The sequence below is a fragment of the Podarcis melisellensis genome, assembly GCF_964234715.1.
Source record: "Podarcis melisellensis genome assembly, chromosome: 2".
In the NCBI taxonomy this organism is placed as follows: Eukaryota; Metazoa; Chordata; class Lepidosauria; order Squamata; family Lacertidae; genus Podarcis; species Podarcis melisellensis.
In genome coordinates, this window is record NC_138529.1 from 61,490,513 (window position 1) to 61,507,202 (window position 16,690).

The 16,690-nt window shown below is 45.0% G+C and overlaps 1 protein-coding gene and 1 long non-coding RNA gene across 2 annotated transcripts in view; both read right to left on the reverse strand.

Annotated features, from left to right (window-relative positions):
- LOC309361859 overlaps positions 1 to 16,690 on the reverse strand; it is a 157,143-nt gene that overhangs the window by 34,719 nt on the left and 105,734 nt on the right. The window lies entirely within an intron of this gene.
- RPS14 (ribosomal protein S14) lies at positions 597 to 5,810 on the reverse strand. Its single transcript, XM_081897082.1, has 5 exons — positions 5,655 to 5,810; positions 3,264 to 3,414; positions 2,460 to 2,621; positions 1,326 to 1,402; positions 597 to 705 (listed from the first exon to the last, which is right to left on the reverse strand). Exons 2-5 carry the CDS (start codon positions 3,410 to 3,412, stop codon positions 638 to 640), a joined length of 456 nt encoding a protein of 151 aa, XP_081753208.1. The 5' UTR covers positions 3,413 to 3,414; positions 5,655 to 5,810; the 3' UTR covers positions 597 to 637.

Below are 16,690 nucleotides of genomic sequence, written 5' to 3' on the forward strand. Positions count from 1 at the left end.
ATGTGACAATGCACACTAGTGAGTACAAAATAATCTGAAATAATGAAAAGCTAAGGTGCATCCAAAAAGGCAGATGGGGAAGAATCAAATTATTCCTTTCATACAGATTTAAATGTTTTTCTAAATGGATCCCTGAAAGGTGTATGTGGAAAGTTAAGATGAGTCCAGAATTCTGTTATACAAAATCAAAAGAACACATTGCTAGCCTATTGCATCTAAAACCAAACAGTGCTTTGGGGGAAGTGGCTGTCCAGGGTTGTGTGTGTAGTTTTTTTTTTTTAAGTTCAATCTATATATGGAATTGAGATGCTTTGTCTCTACTTTTATCCACCACCTTCAAAATTGTCCTTAGACTGTAGCAAGAGTTTGTTTTTTTTTTTGCTAAGTAGTATTGAGTAGCTTCATAGAAAAATAACTCGGTGGAAAAGTGATACAACAGAAATCCTGTGGAAGCTGTTAATGCACAGGAAAAACTCCCCCAAAGAGTCTGCTTTTCATGTAAGTAATTAGTGAGAAAAGGTCCAACTCAAGGATGCACTTTTAAGGACACCAGCGGTGACAGAGTTGTATAAGAAAAGAACAAATGAGAGCAGAAGTTTATTGGAAAGCTTTAATGATGAAAGATAACAGCTACTGTTTACAGACGGCGACCACGGCGACCGCCCTTTCTGCGAGTGCTGTCTGAAGGGATAGGGGTGACATCCTCTGTGGAGAGAAATAAGGATTTCACATTCAGAAGACTTTCTTGCATACACAGGTCCCACAAACATACAAAACCCTCTTAAGTCACTTTTCAGATGGTAAAAGAAACAATTTTCCAATGCAGAAGGCTGGTGGTCAAAATCTTAACACTAAGAACCCAATTTACTGCAGGATCGTAAGTCAGACTGAGAAGCTGTACTTCCAATTTACAGAAACTGTATTTTAGGATGTGAAAGTCCAAGTTCAGACAAGCCTGCAGAGGCTTTAGGACTTCCACTTTACTTAATTAAGAAGGGATGACACAACTACCAGGGGAAAACATTTAATAATACCATGGTAGTTACCAAAATGCAGCTTAGCACCAGTTTCAATTCTTTCTAACTAAAGGTCACAACTGATGTTGGGACATCTCCTTGTCTAATCTGCAATATTTCTGTACTTCATATCTTAAACTCAGCACCTTTAACATGTACCCCACAATCTTGAAAAGCGTTATCACAGGAAACCAAGAGGGCTTGTTTAACACCTGAGTAAGAATGGGACATTAAGAAACAGCTGTTTTCTAAAAGAGACGGTTTCCAAGGAGATGCATTCTTCAAATGCATCTTCGGTTGACAACTCACCAATGCGCCCTATCTTCATGCCAGATCGAGCCAGAGCTCTGAGGGCTGACTGGGCTCCAGGCCCAGGAGTCTTTGTTCTGCAAAGGAAAAAAATGAAGAACTACATGAAGCAGATAAGCATTTACTAATAATCTCTGATGTCCAGTCGGTCTCCACTGCATTTGTTTATATATACTGGATGGTTCTATAATAATTCATATGGAGGGAATAAACTGGTGACAAAGACCAATGTGGGACAAGCAGGGAGATAAGATGGCAGTTCAACTTCAAGCTTTTCGTCTAGTGGCAAATAGGGCTCTTACTGTATTTTTATAAAAGCTATGTCATTTTCAGCTAACTTCATAGGCTCACCTTTATGCTGGAAGTTGAAGGAAAGAGTGTAATGGAGGCATTTTATATTAACTAGCAGGGTTCCCCCCCCTTCAATTCAGACATTTAATCTACTGGGAATGCCAATCAGTTTCTGAGATTCATGAAATTATGTTCTTTGTTTTTTGTCTTGGGTGCCTGCTACCCCTTGGGAATTATCCTTGCCATAATCCATGTGGATTCTCAAGATATCTCTGCTGCTTGCCTTTTCTACCCTATGCAGAACTGAGAAGGCTTCCCTCTTTTTTGCTTCTGACTGCAAGGCCTATGTCTAATGGGCATAGAATATCTCTGTTCTATTAAGGGAAATACATAGAAGCATTCAAAAGAAGTGGCTATATTAGGGTTTTCATATTTCAAAAAGAAAAAACCAGAACACCCCGAGGCTATATTAGCTGCAACCTGATCTCACTGACAAATAATGTGGACAATACTTTTTATAAGATCATGGTAGTCCAAACTGCAACTTAGTCCATCTGAATGCAAAGCTTATTTAGGTAAGAGAAAAACAACAAAATATCTACAAAGATATTAAGCCAACCAATATATGCATTCAGTGCCAAGAGGGTATCCTCTCTGCTCCCCCCCGGTCTACAGAATGCTACAAAATTATATATACAGTAACGTTCTCATATGGTATTCCTGCATAATGTAGACTGTTAAGAGGTGAATGCTGAATGCCTTAGATTCTAATTAGTATCTGATTAATTACATTTTATAAACTCTGTGTGGGATACTCTGTGTGGGAGAGAATGACAGACATACCTATTTCCACCTGTAGCCCGCAACTTGATGTGAAGGGCAGTGATTCCCAGCTCCTTGCATCTCTGAGCTACATCCTGGGCAGCCAGCATAGCAGCATAAGGAGAAGACTCGTCCCTGTCAGCCTTCACTTTCATGCCACCAGTTACTCGGCAGATTGTTTCCCTGAGAAAGAAGGAACAGAGAGATTATTTGAGGAACCCCAAGTCTAGTCTCACTTTCACAGGAGATACGAAGTTACAGGGTAAGCAGATAAATTGTATTCTTGGCTTCTTTGCCAAATTGTTTTTAAAATATGGAAGCAACAACTTCCAAACCTTACCGCATCTACTGCTGCCCACAAGTCCTAAATCCTAGCAGACAAGACATAGAACCAGTCACACAAAATTTAGCTTTCCCTTATGTCCTCACTTACTCCAGGATGCCTGAACAGCTTATAGCAGGTCATGGGGAACTGGTGGCCCTCCATTGTGTTGGATTCTAACTCCCACAAGCCCCAGCCAGGCAGCATAGCCAATGGTATTTGTAGTTCAGAAACACCTGGAGGCCCACATTGTTTCCTGAGTCCTGACTTACAGGATTTTAAACTAAGAGAACCTTTCTGTACCAATGTGAGTGTGTCTCTTGATTTCTGCATTTGATCAAGGGTCTGCCTGTGATGTCCAGCACTATATGTCCAGTAGATGCATTTAGGAGTACTGAGGTGTAAAAGTTTACCAAATGTCATAGAGCAACATTCCCTGCCCCATACATATTTCATTTTATAAACATGTTAAAGAAAGCAGTCATAAACAGGTGCCTACTCACTTGCCAGACAGGTCAGTTACATGGACAAAAGTGTCATTGAAGGAAGCGAAGATGTGGCAGACTCCAAACACATTCTCTCCTTCAGCCACCTGTGGTCCCAGACTGATAACTTGTTCTTCCTTCTTTTCCTTGCCCTTACGAGGTGCCATTTCTGTTATAAGAAAACAACAACAAATTATGGAGGATATGGAAAGCCTTAAAGTGCTGCCTCTTGGAAGGGATCTACTTATAAAACTTTAAGATTCCAGAGCAAGGAAAGTAAGTAGTTCAGACCCAAATCACACAAGCAAGCTATTTTAATAAGCAGCTACGTGGGGCTAGTTGACAGCCCTTTTTGCAGCTCTGTGCACAGAAAATCTTTTCTGTACTGGTGCCAACTTCCAGCTCAGTCAGGCAGTACAGCAGCCTTCACCAACCTAGTGCCCTACCACACCCAGCAGCCCCAGCCAGCATGGTTGTGCTGTATGGGGCAGAAGGGAATCTTAGTCCAAAGCACCTTGGCAAAGGTTGCAAAAGAAGCACCTGTGTCTGAAGTTCCAGCTTCTAACTGCACCTCACTCCCAGCAACATCCACTCACCCTTGCAGCAACCCAGCTTTTCCTTGCCTCAGAAAACAAGGAAATCACTGCATCAGGTACTTCTCTCTCACATCCCTTCTGTAGGAGTGTGCATTTCAGTGAAATGTGTTGCTTCCACACTAATTATAATAGCTAGCAGGTTTCAAAGATTAACAACCTCCCTGAATAACTTGCACAGGAATAATAATGCTAATCAAACAGCACACATTACCACAATCACATCCCTATAGGAAAAATCCTGCACTCCTTAATCAGGTATGCTTAGGCCTATAGCATGATACATTTCCCAACATCATACATGTGGCAAGATCCCCACTGCTCTTATCTGTAATATTTAGCAATATATATTCCACAGACAATCCATCAAGAAGATGGAGTAGGGGCAAATGGACCCTCAGCACTTAAGTACTTCTAAACAAAAGGGTATGTAAAAAACAGATATGTATCTTACAGCAGAGAAACCCTCCAGTCACTACATTCAAATAAAGGGAATTATAGGCAGAATGTATGGAAACCTAGATGGCAGCGATTTTGCAGAGACAAGAATACAGCATGACTAGTCAACATGGTAACCTCCAGATGCTTTGTACTACAACTCCCATCAACCTCAGCTTGCATGATAAGGAGCATTAGGAGGTGGAGCACAAAGTGTCTAGATGGCAGCACATTGGCTATCACTGGAATATGGAAGCAGCTTTAGCATACTTAAAAAACAAAATAAACGATGTTCCTAGCCCAAGTGACTGCAGAAATAATCCTGAAAACTTTTTCAGGTCTGGCTGAGAATTCTCATGGCCATAGAGAATATATTAATCTATGCCATTACTATGATTTACTGTTCTTATGGTTAGAAAAGAAGGGTTAGCTGTCTCTCCCATGTACAAAGCTCAACCTGCCCATCTGGAACACAAAAAATCATTCTATAATTAAGAAGTACACTGTGGTTACGATCGGTTTAAGCAAATAATATCCGAACACTCATGCACTCATGCACACACACAGTGTGGCATTCCAGGTGAAAAGAACCAAGCACATTTCGCTCTCTAAAGCACAACTGATTTCTAGAAGTCAGTCCTACGGAATTGAAGGCAAACTACTGCTAGGTAAGCAGGCTTTAGGATTGCAGCCTTTGAGGTGGAAACTTTAAAAATAGGGCTATTAAGGCTGCAATCCTGCAGAGCTAGGCCGTGTACAGTATGTAACCTTAGACGACTTCGTGATGCGTGGATCTTTTTTCTCTCAATGTAACAGGACGGCCTGAAAACACAAACATGATGCCAGACCATCTCTGATCTCACAAGGCCGCAATCAGACCCAGAAAGTTCACTTCCAAGGGATGAGGGAATTTGTGAGTTGAAACAACCTGCAGCTACTAAGTAAAGAAGCTTTTCCCACGTCAAACCATCTCAAAAGGAAGGGAGCCAGCCTGCCTACCGGAGAGCAGACTCAGCCACAGGCCCAAGCGGCGGCCCTGGGGGAACTGCTAAGCCTCGTCCACCTTGGCCTTAATGAGAACCACAACGGCCTACATTACGGAAAGCGACTCAAGCTACTGCTTCGCCTCTTAATAAAGCAACTGAAACAAAAGGCGGGCTGCGCTACGAGGCTCCATCCCCGCTTTGCCCAGCCGCGCTCCTTCCCACTGCGGTGCTACCTACCCCCGCGGACCCCGGGGGCACCAGGCCCTCCCCTCCGCCGCCCTCCCCGTGCAGCCGGCGGAGGAGAGGCCAGGCAAACCGCGGACAAATTCGGGGAGAGCCGGGTCCCCGAGGATGGGGGTGGATGGAAGTTACCCCCCTCTCTCGACACTTACTCGCACGTCTCCGCAGGCAGCAACCAACACCGGAAAGGAAGAGGCGGGCGTCGCGGGGGTCAGAGGTCACCTCGCTTCACCCGGAAGCGATACGGCTGACAAAGGCGGATCACTTCCTCGAAAGACAATCCGGCTTAATCTTTAAATGCAGATACACACACACACGGAATTTGATCGATTGGGGAAGTGATGGAAGATAGAGAGAAAAAAGGGGGGAAAGGAAAAATAAGGCAGGAGTCGGAATGACCTATTCCAAAATGGCGAGGGGGGTAGTGATGGAAACCCTCACTAAAGATGGCGGAGCCTAGATAAAGTCCTTTCCTCAAGATGTCGGGCGGCGGCTCTGACGTCAGCGCGTTCCACCCCAGCCGCACACATAAAACGGAGGTGCGTTGTCCTCGCCTTTTGCGAGTGTCCGTGGCGAAGATGGAGGTTGTGGGGAAGGAAAGTGGGAACTGGCGCATTTATATAAACTTAAGCATATTTGAAAAGGGCAGAAGCAAATCGTTCATTGATTCCTCGCTGGGCGCGAGCGCACCTCATGGTCCTGTTGGGTAGCCGCTTCCTCTGCGCCGGCCTTTCTCCGCTAGGAGAGGACCACGCTTGCTCTCTCTTGGTTCAAAGCGAGCTCGCCTTGCTTTTGACGCTCGGATGTGGCTGGCCCCGTTTTCCCAGTGCCGAAATGTGCTGGCTCAGCAAGTGTTTTGTCTGTGCCGAAACCCAGTCCTGAGTTTCTCTGCCCATCGGATGAAGCACTTCTGCCGAGGAGTGCTTAGGCTCCGAATGCAATGTTTAATTGCATATACACCATTACTTAGAAAAATGGTTGCGGCAATTACCATCGAAATGGCTACAACCGAAGGTCCCATTTCTGCAATAACCAAAGTGTGGTTTTCCCAGAAGGTGGGAAATCTGCCTCTATTCAGAGATCAGATCTTCTCCCCCCCCCCCCACAGCTGTTATCAGCATTTATTATTTGCAAAAGTGCTTATATGATGGAGGTCAGAGGGTAGGGTTGCCATATTACATATTTCAAAAAGTGAGTGAAGTTGTCGAACTTGTTTTGAGTTGTGTGCCAAAAAGCTGTAGAACCATTGAGAATATCTGTACCTGGCCCTGCAACCAATTTCCTTTTCTGAGATGGAGACCATTTGCCATGGGTAGGCAAACTAAGGCCTGGGGGCCGGATCTGGCCCAAATGCCTTCTCAATCCAGCCCACGGACGGTCTGGGAATCAGCGTGTTTTTACATAAGTAGAATGTGTGCTTTTATTTAAATTGCATCTCTGGGTTATTTGTGGGGCACAGGAATCCGTTCACCCCCCCCCCAAAAAAAATATAGTCTGGCCCACCACATGGTCTGAGGGACGGTGGACCAGCCCCCTGTTGAAAAAGTTTGCTGACCCCTGCCATTTGCGCTAGTGGTAGAATATCATACTGACAGAGCAATCCATATCCCTTTTATGTTGGGCTGCTGCTGATGGGGCGGTGTCTCTCTGGTGCAGATCTCCCTTGTCTGCCTACCAAGAAATGGGGCTTTCCAGAGGTGGGGCTGAATGTTCTCTGGATCTTTTGGAATGTGAGTTGACCATGCTGCCATCATGTGGCACTGTTGAGTGAGCTGGGCCCGGTCCCTGCCTGCACCCTTCACCTGGGATGCTCAGCAAAGCTATGAAAGTGACAGTGACCCTGCTGCTCTGTAAAGCCCCACCATGCTGGCTGGGTGGAAGTGTTAGGATTGCTCCCAAAGAAGGGCCTGTGGTTTTCCTAATATGGTGCTGACACAGTCTATTAATTTACCTCCAGAAAATTGCCAGTTACAGCAGAACTTTTGGCCTCCAGATGTTGCTGCACATACCACTGGCTATGAAAGTTGTAGTTCAGCAACATCTGGAGGACCAAAGTCCCCCATAGCTGAGTTAAAGGAATGACCTAACCTAAAGCGTGTGGGCTGTATCCAACTAAGCGCTTCTCAGACCTATTGAAATTAATGCATATGACTTAATTTAGGTATTTTAATTTTAAGAGGTCTACCCTGAGTAGAAATGAGTTGGATACAACCTTGTGATTTTCATAATATCACTGGTTTGACAATTATGCAGATGCTGAGAAACAGGCAGGCAAACAGAAAAATGTTTAATTTTTATTTGTATTCATTGCAGAAGCAAAACATGGTTAAAAAATAGTATTGCCCAAAACTGCACTAGTTTTGATTGATTGCATTTACGCATGTATGGCTTTCATTTTTGATGCATTTTGTCAGCTATCCTGTGTACATGCCATCCATTGCATACAATACAGCTAACTTGCATCTGTTGTATGGATCGGTCATAGTTTGTCAGCTGTGTACTTGTATAGGATTCATAGGATAGAGTTAGCTGTGTCAATGAAGCAGTGTTTGCTTCTGTACAAAATACATGATGTAAATGCTAATTTGTAGTTGCTGATGAAAAATAATTAATAACTAAGCAGAATTTTAAACAGGTTTATGGTTAACCCCACCTCCTCTGCTTGCAACCCTGCTCATAGCATTACTGGTTATAAGCTCACGTGGCTTGTTTCCATCATTGTCAGGTGGAAAGTGCTGACTGTGCCTGAATGAAACACAAGGCTGTGGTTATTAAAATATGAGTTACGTATGTGCTTTGATCTGTGTGTGGGGGATTTCCTCTGAGACCCCCAGCAATTTTCCAAGTGGTCTGCTGGTGGTGGGGTGGGGAACTGAGGACTGCTAGTCTGGGTGCTGGGCATACGTAATATTAAACAGGTCCTGCCTGCAGGCTCAACAAAAGGGAACAAAATTGGAGAAAGAAAATGTCTCACTTGCTGGGGGAGGCTAAAAGGAATCTTCAAAAGTTGCAGTTAAAAAAACACAACCCACAGTTATATAACAATTAGCCTAAAATTGGAAAAAAGAAGAGAACCAAGTGGAACATCATCAAGAGAGAAACACATGATAAAATAAGTATATTTTAAATAATTTATTAAACAGAGACAAGGAGGGAGCCAACAGCTTCATCTCTCCCTAAACCTCCCACTTGGGACATACAACAGGATTGCAAAAGTGGTGTTTGTGTGTGTGTACATAAATGCAGATCATTTTTTGTTCTACGCGCTTGCACACATGCACTTTCTTTTGATCTTACTAAACTAATATTCTCAAAGAATCTGGCTTCTAAAAAGCTTCAGTTACATTGAATTATAATTCTGTCCCCATTGTTCAGGCTACAACATGGATGGGGAACGTGAGTCTCTCCCTATGTTGGACTGCAAGCATGGTCAGTGGTCAGGGATGATGGGAGTTGTGGTGCAACAAAATCTGGATGGCCACAGGCTCTCCACCCTTGTGCTTTGTACAACACACGTTTAGTTATGTTGCCTTTGCCCCACCCCCAGCCTGCCACCACTCATGTGCATAAAACATCCCCAGCCAGCAGCCTAAATATACCCGGCTGAAAGTATAGGCCTGGAATCATGATTCCACTGAAGTCAATGAAAGATTTATTAAGCACTTCAGTAGCACCGTGATGGCAAGCAAGGCAATCCATCCATCACTACCGCCCCTCAAAATCATATCCGTCATAGATGAGGCAGCTCATGGAATCTGAAGGTGTTTTGAAATCCCTCAAGTGGAAGAAGCAGAACAAGCAGGACTCCTGGCCAAGAAGTAAACGTGCTGCAGCAGAAATCTGCAACGAGTTCCAATCTCTTTATTACCCTTTTCCTGTAAAGGAACTCAGGCAACATTTTACATCTCATTTATCTTTCAAGGAGGCTTGCCGGATGATTTTTGCAACAGGATGGGCTCTGCCACCTCTCATTCATCTGGAACGAATCCCCATCCGTTTGCATCGATTGAGAGAGAGAGAGATTTGCCAAATATTTCAAAGGGACCTTTCAAATATCACTGGAGCCTGACGTTTCCTTCGCATTAAGGTTGTCACAGCTTGATGGTCCTGGAAGGATTTACACAGGGGAGTGGGAGGCCATGTTGCTGTAAGAAATCATTGATTGGTAATCATGAATGGGCACTCGTCCATTCCCTCCTTCTCTGATGATGATGAAGTAGCTCTACTTTCAGTAGCCTGACTGCCATTTCATTTGGGGATCGGAGGGCTGAGAAGAAACCCAGAGTCAGGGAATTAAAACAAACCAAAAACACTGCTGGGAATAAAAGCACATAGCATACATGCAGGGCTGAATCTTCTTGTAAAGAGTAGCCACACATTCGTTCCTAGCTGAATTGCATTCATTATTTAAATAATTTACTTTAAGTAATTTCTTCTTTGTGTAAGCTTAATTGCAGATCCTGCTCTTCTGTTGCAAAGGATTGCTGCAGATATTTCACCGTTCACATTTTGGGATTGTGGTGGGAGTTTCAGGGCTGGTTCTGATATTGGGAGTGTTGTAACTGGCCTCCTTGCAGCCTGTCCTATTCATGTTTACCCAACAGTAGGCGTGGCTCATGTCACCACCACTACCCAAAAAGTATCATAATTTTGCTCTGGCTCCTGAAGACTCTACTGATTTGGATGGCAGCAGCAAAAAAAGAAAAGTAAATAAAAGTACACAAAGCTCTGGCATGGGTGCCCTGTTGGGGCTGTCATCAGATTAATGTCGTATGAGTGAAGAGGGGGTGAGTATCCTCCTTAGCTGATCTGCATGGATTAATTTAGGAAATGGGTCCTGTGCATGTTCTCTGGTCTTCAACCCCCAGAGGGCTGACTACAGATCAGGCCCAAAAAGGTAAGGCAACCCTTGCTTTATAATAATTGTAGTTGTGTTCACTCAGACTTGCTCCCTGGTAGTTTTGCATACTTAATTGCCTGCTCACAGAACCTAGGTAAAAAGGTAAAGGGACCCCTGACCATTAGGTCCAGTCGTGACCGACTCTGGGTTGCGGTGCTCATCTTGCTTTATTGGCCAAGGGAGCCGGCGTACAGCTTCCGGGTTGTGTGGCCAGCATGACTAAGCCGCTTCTGACAAACCAGAGCAGCGCACGGAAACGGCGTTTACCTTCCCGTCAGAGCGGTACCTATTTATCTACTTGTACTTTGACGTGCTTTCAAACTGCTAGGTTGGCAGGAGCAGGGACCGAGCAACGGGAGCTCACCTTGTCACACGGATTTGAACCGCTGACCTTCTGATCGGCAAGCCTGAGGCTCTGTGGTTTAACCCACAGCGCCACCCGCGTCCTAGGGGGTACACAAACAGAACCTAGGGGGTACACAAAAAGCAGAGGAAGCTGTGTTGGTTAATGGGTGTGGAGAACCAAAACACATAGTTGAACCTCATGAAGATCAGAGTGCTCAGCATGTCAGAGGTGTTACCTCCCGGATCACAGGCAGCATGCAGGGGAACAACAGCGGCAGGAGAAGACTATTTTGCTCATGCCTTGCATGTGGGATTTGTATCAGCATCTGGCTTCCTACTGTGAGAAACAGGATGCTCAGCTAGAAGGGCCCTTGGCTTGATCCAGGTTCTTGATCAGGTGACGTTTTGCGATATTTGTGGAATCCTCTGTGTGGCACCCCGAAATGGATTTAAAGTCTTTCAAAGAAGCGGGATAGTTTTAGGTGTGCTTCAAAATAAGTGGATCAACCACTTGGAGCATTGGGCCAACCAACAAGGGAGCCACGGGACAAAACTGATAAGCTGGAGTTGGAATGGGGGGGCCTGTCCTGTCCGGCATGGGAGAGCTTCACTGCATGCCTCAAAGCTGGCAGCTTTGTAGTGGTTGATGTCAGCTGGGTGCTGAAAGAGTTGCACATTTAAATAACGTGCTAACAGAACAAAAACAAAAAACCCCAACAACCCACATGCTGGTCTTTTCACACTTAAAAGTCGTCTAAGCAATAGTATTTGCTTCTAACCTTTCCCAGTGGTGCATGTCTCTTTGTGTTAGAAGACATTTCTATTAAAGACAGAATAGGAATGTAATGCAATTAATATCAAATGAAGTCCCTGCGAGACGACTCCATAACACAGCAATGGCCTTCTTGTGAAAATTTATCTACAGTGGAGTATAAAGGGGTCTTAAAGAATAATGAAACTGTATGTGGGGATTTTAATGTACGTAATAATTCCCTGAAACATTTTCTCTTAAAAGATCTAATTGGTGGCGATTTTAATCCACATCACTCTCTGTAGGGACATAAGGCTATTGCTGTGAATGGCATAGACTTTGCGGAGAGAATGACAGAACTGGGACTGCCATTTTATTTCTTCCTTAAGCAGGTGACCGCAGGGAAATTTCTTTGCGTCTTACTCAACAGAGCTTCCATTTGTTAAATGTGAACCTCAGAGCTTAAGGCCTATTTCCTGGCCTGAGATGCCCTTGGTTAAAGGAAGAGTGGACGTAGTCAGATTCAGTGTTTGAGAAAGTTCTGGAATTTGAATTGATCCATTGGTTTTGTAGGTGGACAGAAAGGCAATACTTGAAGGCCCTAATGAAGGCTGACTTTGCTGGGATCTGAGGGAGCTCAGAACTTTATGGAGCTACAGTACTTGACAATTTAAGAGTTTGGGAGAGAAAAAAAAATCATATGTGTTTTGTTCTTATAAGGAACTCCAGTTCCCCCGAAGGCATCAATGAAGATGACTGTGACCATGTTGGCTTTTGTCAGGTTATGATATTAAATAAATACCTAAAACTAAAAGGTGAATGGTGCTGTTCTCTTTTCTCCCGCTAGAGGGTGCTTGAGATATTGTTGGATGAAAGCAAGATGACCACACAAACATCTCAAAGTTCCTATGAAGCAAACAACAAAAAGGGAGCAATTGCAATGAGAAGCTACAGATCTGGAATTTCTTAGCAAATGTGACCTTATATATCTCATGGATTCAGTAAGGGATGTGGGTAGTTCTCTCAGCTATATACACTAATTGTGTTCCATTTAGTATTCTTGTAATGGGTTTGTTACATCCCAGCTATTAGAATATAGCCATTAGTGTGAGCCAGGTTTATCCCTAAGTGTACCTCTTGCCTTGCTGGTAAATGTCCATTGAGATGAATTAAAGAAAAAAGCTCTGTCATATAAGCTCATGGGATATTTTAAAGTCTCAGAGGAAGTTTAAGACTTTTTAACTGGAAATGCTGGGAATTTAATATGGGGCTTTCGCCCCCCCCCCAAGTGTGCTCTGTTGTTGAGCTATGAACAGTCTACCCAATGATTATTTAAAAATCCCTGGAATAAAATGAAAGTAAAATGGTTCCCCTACTTACTGCCAAACAGTATTGTTCAGTCCAGTTGGACAGGAGCACACGGCCACTCGCACTGCCAGCACAGGACTCAGATACAAAAAGGAAAGTGTGCGGGGCAAAGGGAAGAATGTGGCTTGTACAGTGAGCTTCACACCCCGTGTTAAAAAACCTTTCTAGAGACTGGCCTGGTAAGGTGTTAGACTGGAGCTTGACCTAGGACACTGGTTTCAAACCTCAGATCAACCTTGCAGTCTAATGAGAAGGCCTTAGGCAAGTTTCTCCCATTCAATTTCATTTCTCCACTAGCAACATGAGAATAACAGCAGAAGGTCTGATGGCTGTGATAAGGATAATAAAGGAAGAAAGGACCATTAAAGCAATGAATTAACCAAAAGGTGCTATGGAAGTGAGAAATTAAAAATAAATATTGACACATTTTAGGGCTGACACAATATACTAGCCAACTTGTCCCTATCTCGCTATTGCTGCAGGCTTTTGCTCATGGAGTGGGGAGAGGCCATTGCGCCCATCACTTCAGACAGAAAAATATATGTGGCTAGTCCTCCTAATCAGCAAGCTGGCCTTTGGTATGGCAGAGCCCATTCTGTGGGGAGCTCTCTCCAGATTTCTATCTGTGCGCCTACATTTCAAAGGAACCTAAATAATTACAGTATATTAGCCGGGCATTTATTAGAGGATCCACTGTTGGTTTTCCTGTTCCTTTCCTGTCCTTTTTCAATTGTGGTACTAGTAGTGGGAAGGTACTGTATATAATTACAGGCACCAACTCAATCACAGCTATGAGCCCTTGGCTACACCCCCCCATACTTTTAAAGCACATTCTCCTCCACAAATAATCATGGGAACTATAGTTGGTTAAAGATCCTGGGAATTATTGCTCTGTGAGGTTACACTACAGTCCCCAGGATTCCTTGGGTGGGTGTGTAAAATGTGCTTTCAGTGTCTGGTTTGTAGATGGTCCTTCAGTGTGCAAACGTGCTGCAGCTATAAAAATCTGAGTGGTTATGATCCTGTTCTGCAGGGAATCTTATTATTCAGTTACTGCATGCATATCTCAAGGAGCTCAAGGTGGCAAACATGGTTCTCCTCTTCCTCATTTAATCCCCACAACAACCCTGTGAGGTAGGCTAGGCCGAGAGGCAGTGACTGGTCCTAGTCCAAAACTCTGACCAACCACTACATCACGCTGGCTCTCATTCCAGCGCTGGAATGTAAAGAGAATACTAGCACTGCTTTTTCCTTATAGAATAAATAGGCCCAGCGGCATCTTACCCATAGAGGCTAGTGGTGCGGGGCGCCAGGGCGCCAAGTACTGGAGGGCACCAGGGAAGAGGTGGAGGCTGGACGCGGCACCTTCTGGCATCAGCTCGCCGCCCTCATCCGCCTCTGCAATGCTGCACCGAAGCAGCGCTGCGCCCGGCGTTTCCGTCTGCCATGGCCACCGTGGCATGAAGTGTCCAGCTGAGGTGGGAGGTGCCGTGTCCAGCCTCCGCCTCTTCCCTGCCGGAGGAGCCGCCCTCCAGCCACTGCCCGCCTCCTCCAGCTCCGCTGGCAGTGCCATTCTCCCTTTAAAAAGGTGGACAACTGGCAAAAGCGGGGGGTGTGTGCACCGGAGGGAGCTTTGAACCACGGCGCTGGATATGCTTAAGACGGCCCTGAATAGGCCCCTCACCATTATGGATGCCGGGAGAAAAGGTGCCTGAAAATGCCTAGTCAAGGCTCAGAAAATAACACAGCTTTGCTGTTTGCCCGCACTTCTCTTGTCCCATTCAAGCAAGTGTTTCCTTCTCCTGGCAGTAGCTCTTACTATCTGCCGTCTCTGAAATGAATTTTGCAAGGGAGAGCTGTATTCACTTTCTGTTTCTGCTCCTCTGTGTGCAAGGCTTTTCTCTGACCCATCTAGTTTCTGTGTCCGTTGCAGGATTCCTCAGCCCCCCAGCCCTCCCCTTTTAAAGACCATAGGAAGCTGTTTTATACCAAGTCAGACCACAAGCCCATTATGTTTTTATTTTTCATTTATTCATTACTCCGCTTGATTGTAGGGGGGAAAAAACCTCAAAACACTTTACAAAACAGAACAGTCAGATTATCACAAGAAAAGTTTTCAATAATATTTTAAAGCATAAAAAACGTGAAAGGAATAGACTAAAACCAATTAAAACTCAGCATCAGCTTTCTAAGCATCTGGGAAGAATTGTCTAAACAGGAATGTTTTTAGCAGGCACCCAAAAGTGAAGGTGCCTGCCTGATCTCCATAGTTCAGTATTGTCCACACTGACTGGCAGCAGCTCTCCAGGGTTTCAGGCCCATTAGCTAGAATCTAATGGGCACATAACTACATTTTCTTAGTAAATTTGTAAAAAAGAAGAAGAACCTTATTCTAGGGCAGGCATAGGCAAACTCGGCCCTCCAGATGTTTTGAGACTACAATTCCCATCACCCCTGACCACTGGTCCTGATGGGATGATGGGAGTTGTAGTCCCAAAACATCTGGAGGGCCAAGTTTGCCTATGTCTGTTCTAGGGCAAGTTTCCATGTCTGGTTCCAGGGCCTGCAGCAACTTACACCTGGTTCAACATTTACCTAAGTCAAGTAGGCCCGGTCTACTTAGGTCTACTTAGGCCAACAGCCCCATCGTCACAGTATCCAGATCACTGTTGATAAAGGGAGGTTTGTAACTATTTCCCAATTGTTGTTGTCGTTTAGTCGTGTCCGACTCTTCATGACCTCATGGACCAGAGCACGAGGCCCTCCTGTCTTCCACTGCCTCCCGCAGTTTGGTCAGACTCATGCTGGTAGCTTTGAGAACACTGTCCAACCATCTCGTCCTCTGTCGTCCTCTTCTCCTTGTGCCCTCAATCTTTCCCAACATCAGGGTCTTTTCCAGGAAGTCTTCTCTTCTCATGAGGTAGCCAATAAGGCCATACAAAAAACCCTCAAGACCTGAATGTGCCAGACTTCGTTATCCCTTATCTTGCCCCCGAAGGGATTCACAAACTGCTTGGTGTCAGCCTACTCACTTCAACCCCTTAACACCCCTGTGAGCGATGGGATAACCCCCGCCCCCAAACCCAGTGCATTTCCTTCCCACATGAACTTGATTAATTGCAAGCTCATTCGCAATCTTCCAGCTGGCGATAAGCGCCACCAGGGGGTTGGTGGGAGTTCGGATGCTGCTTCATGTGTGTGAGAATCCCCCCCCCCCCCCGGCTATGCCTGGATCCTCGACGTGGGTGGCCCATCTCAGCCAGCCTGTGCAGGAAAGGTGAATGGAGTGGGATAGAATTTCGTCCCAGAAGTGCTACAGAAAAAAAAGGAACCATATGTGCATGGAAGGCTGGGCCGGGCAGACTATAAATGGAATTAGCATCTGAGAGGATATGGCCAATCTAAAGCGTTTTTGGAAACAGATGTGAGAGGCGAGGAAACGGCACATTTTTATTTCGCTTTATCAAAGCAAAATAGCCCAGGCTGCTAGATGAGCGCCTAGAAAGCACAACTCTGATCACCAGCAATCTCCCGTGTAAGGCACTGTTGGGAGGCCCCTGCCTCCTGTTTTTCCTCCCCCCTCTCTCTATGTTTTGGCTTCCATGGATGAGTTCACAGTGTGGTGTAGTGGTTAGTGTCTTGGAGTTATATTGGAGAGACCCAGGTTCAAATCTCCTCCTGGCCATGGTGCAGTTCACTGAGTGACATTGGGCCAGTAATTCTCCCTCAGCTTCAGCTACCTCAGAGGTATCCTGCTTTGACCTCCTTGGAGGGAAAATGTCAGATAAATGCAAACAAACAATGGGCTGTTGGCGAATGGAAGA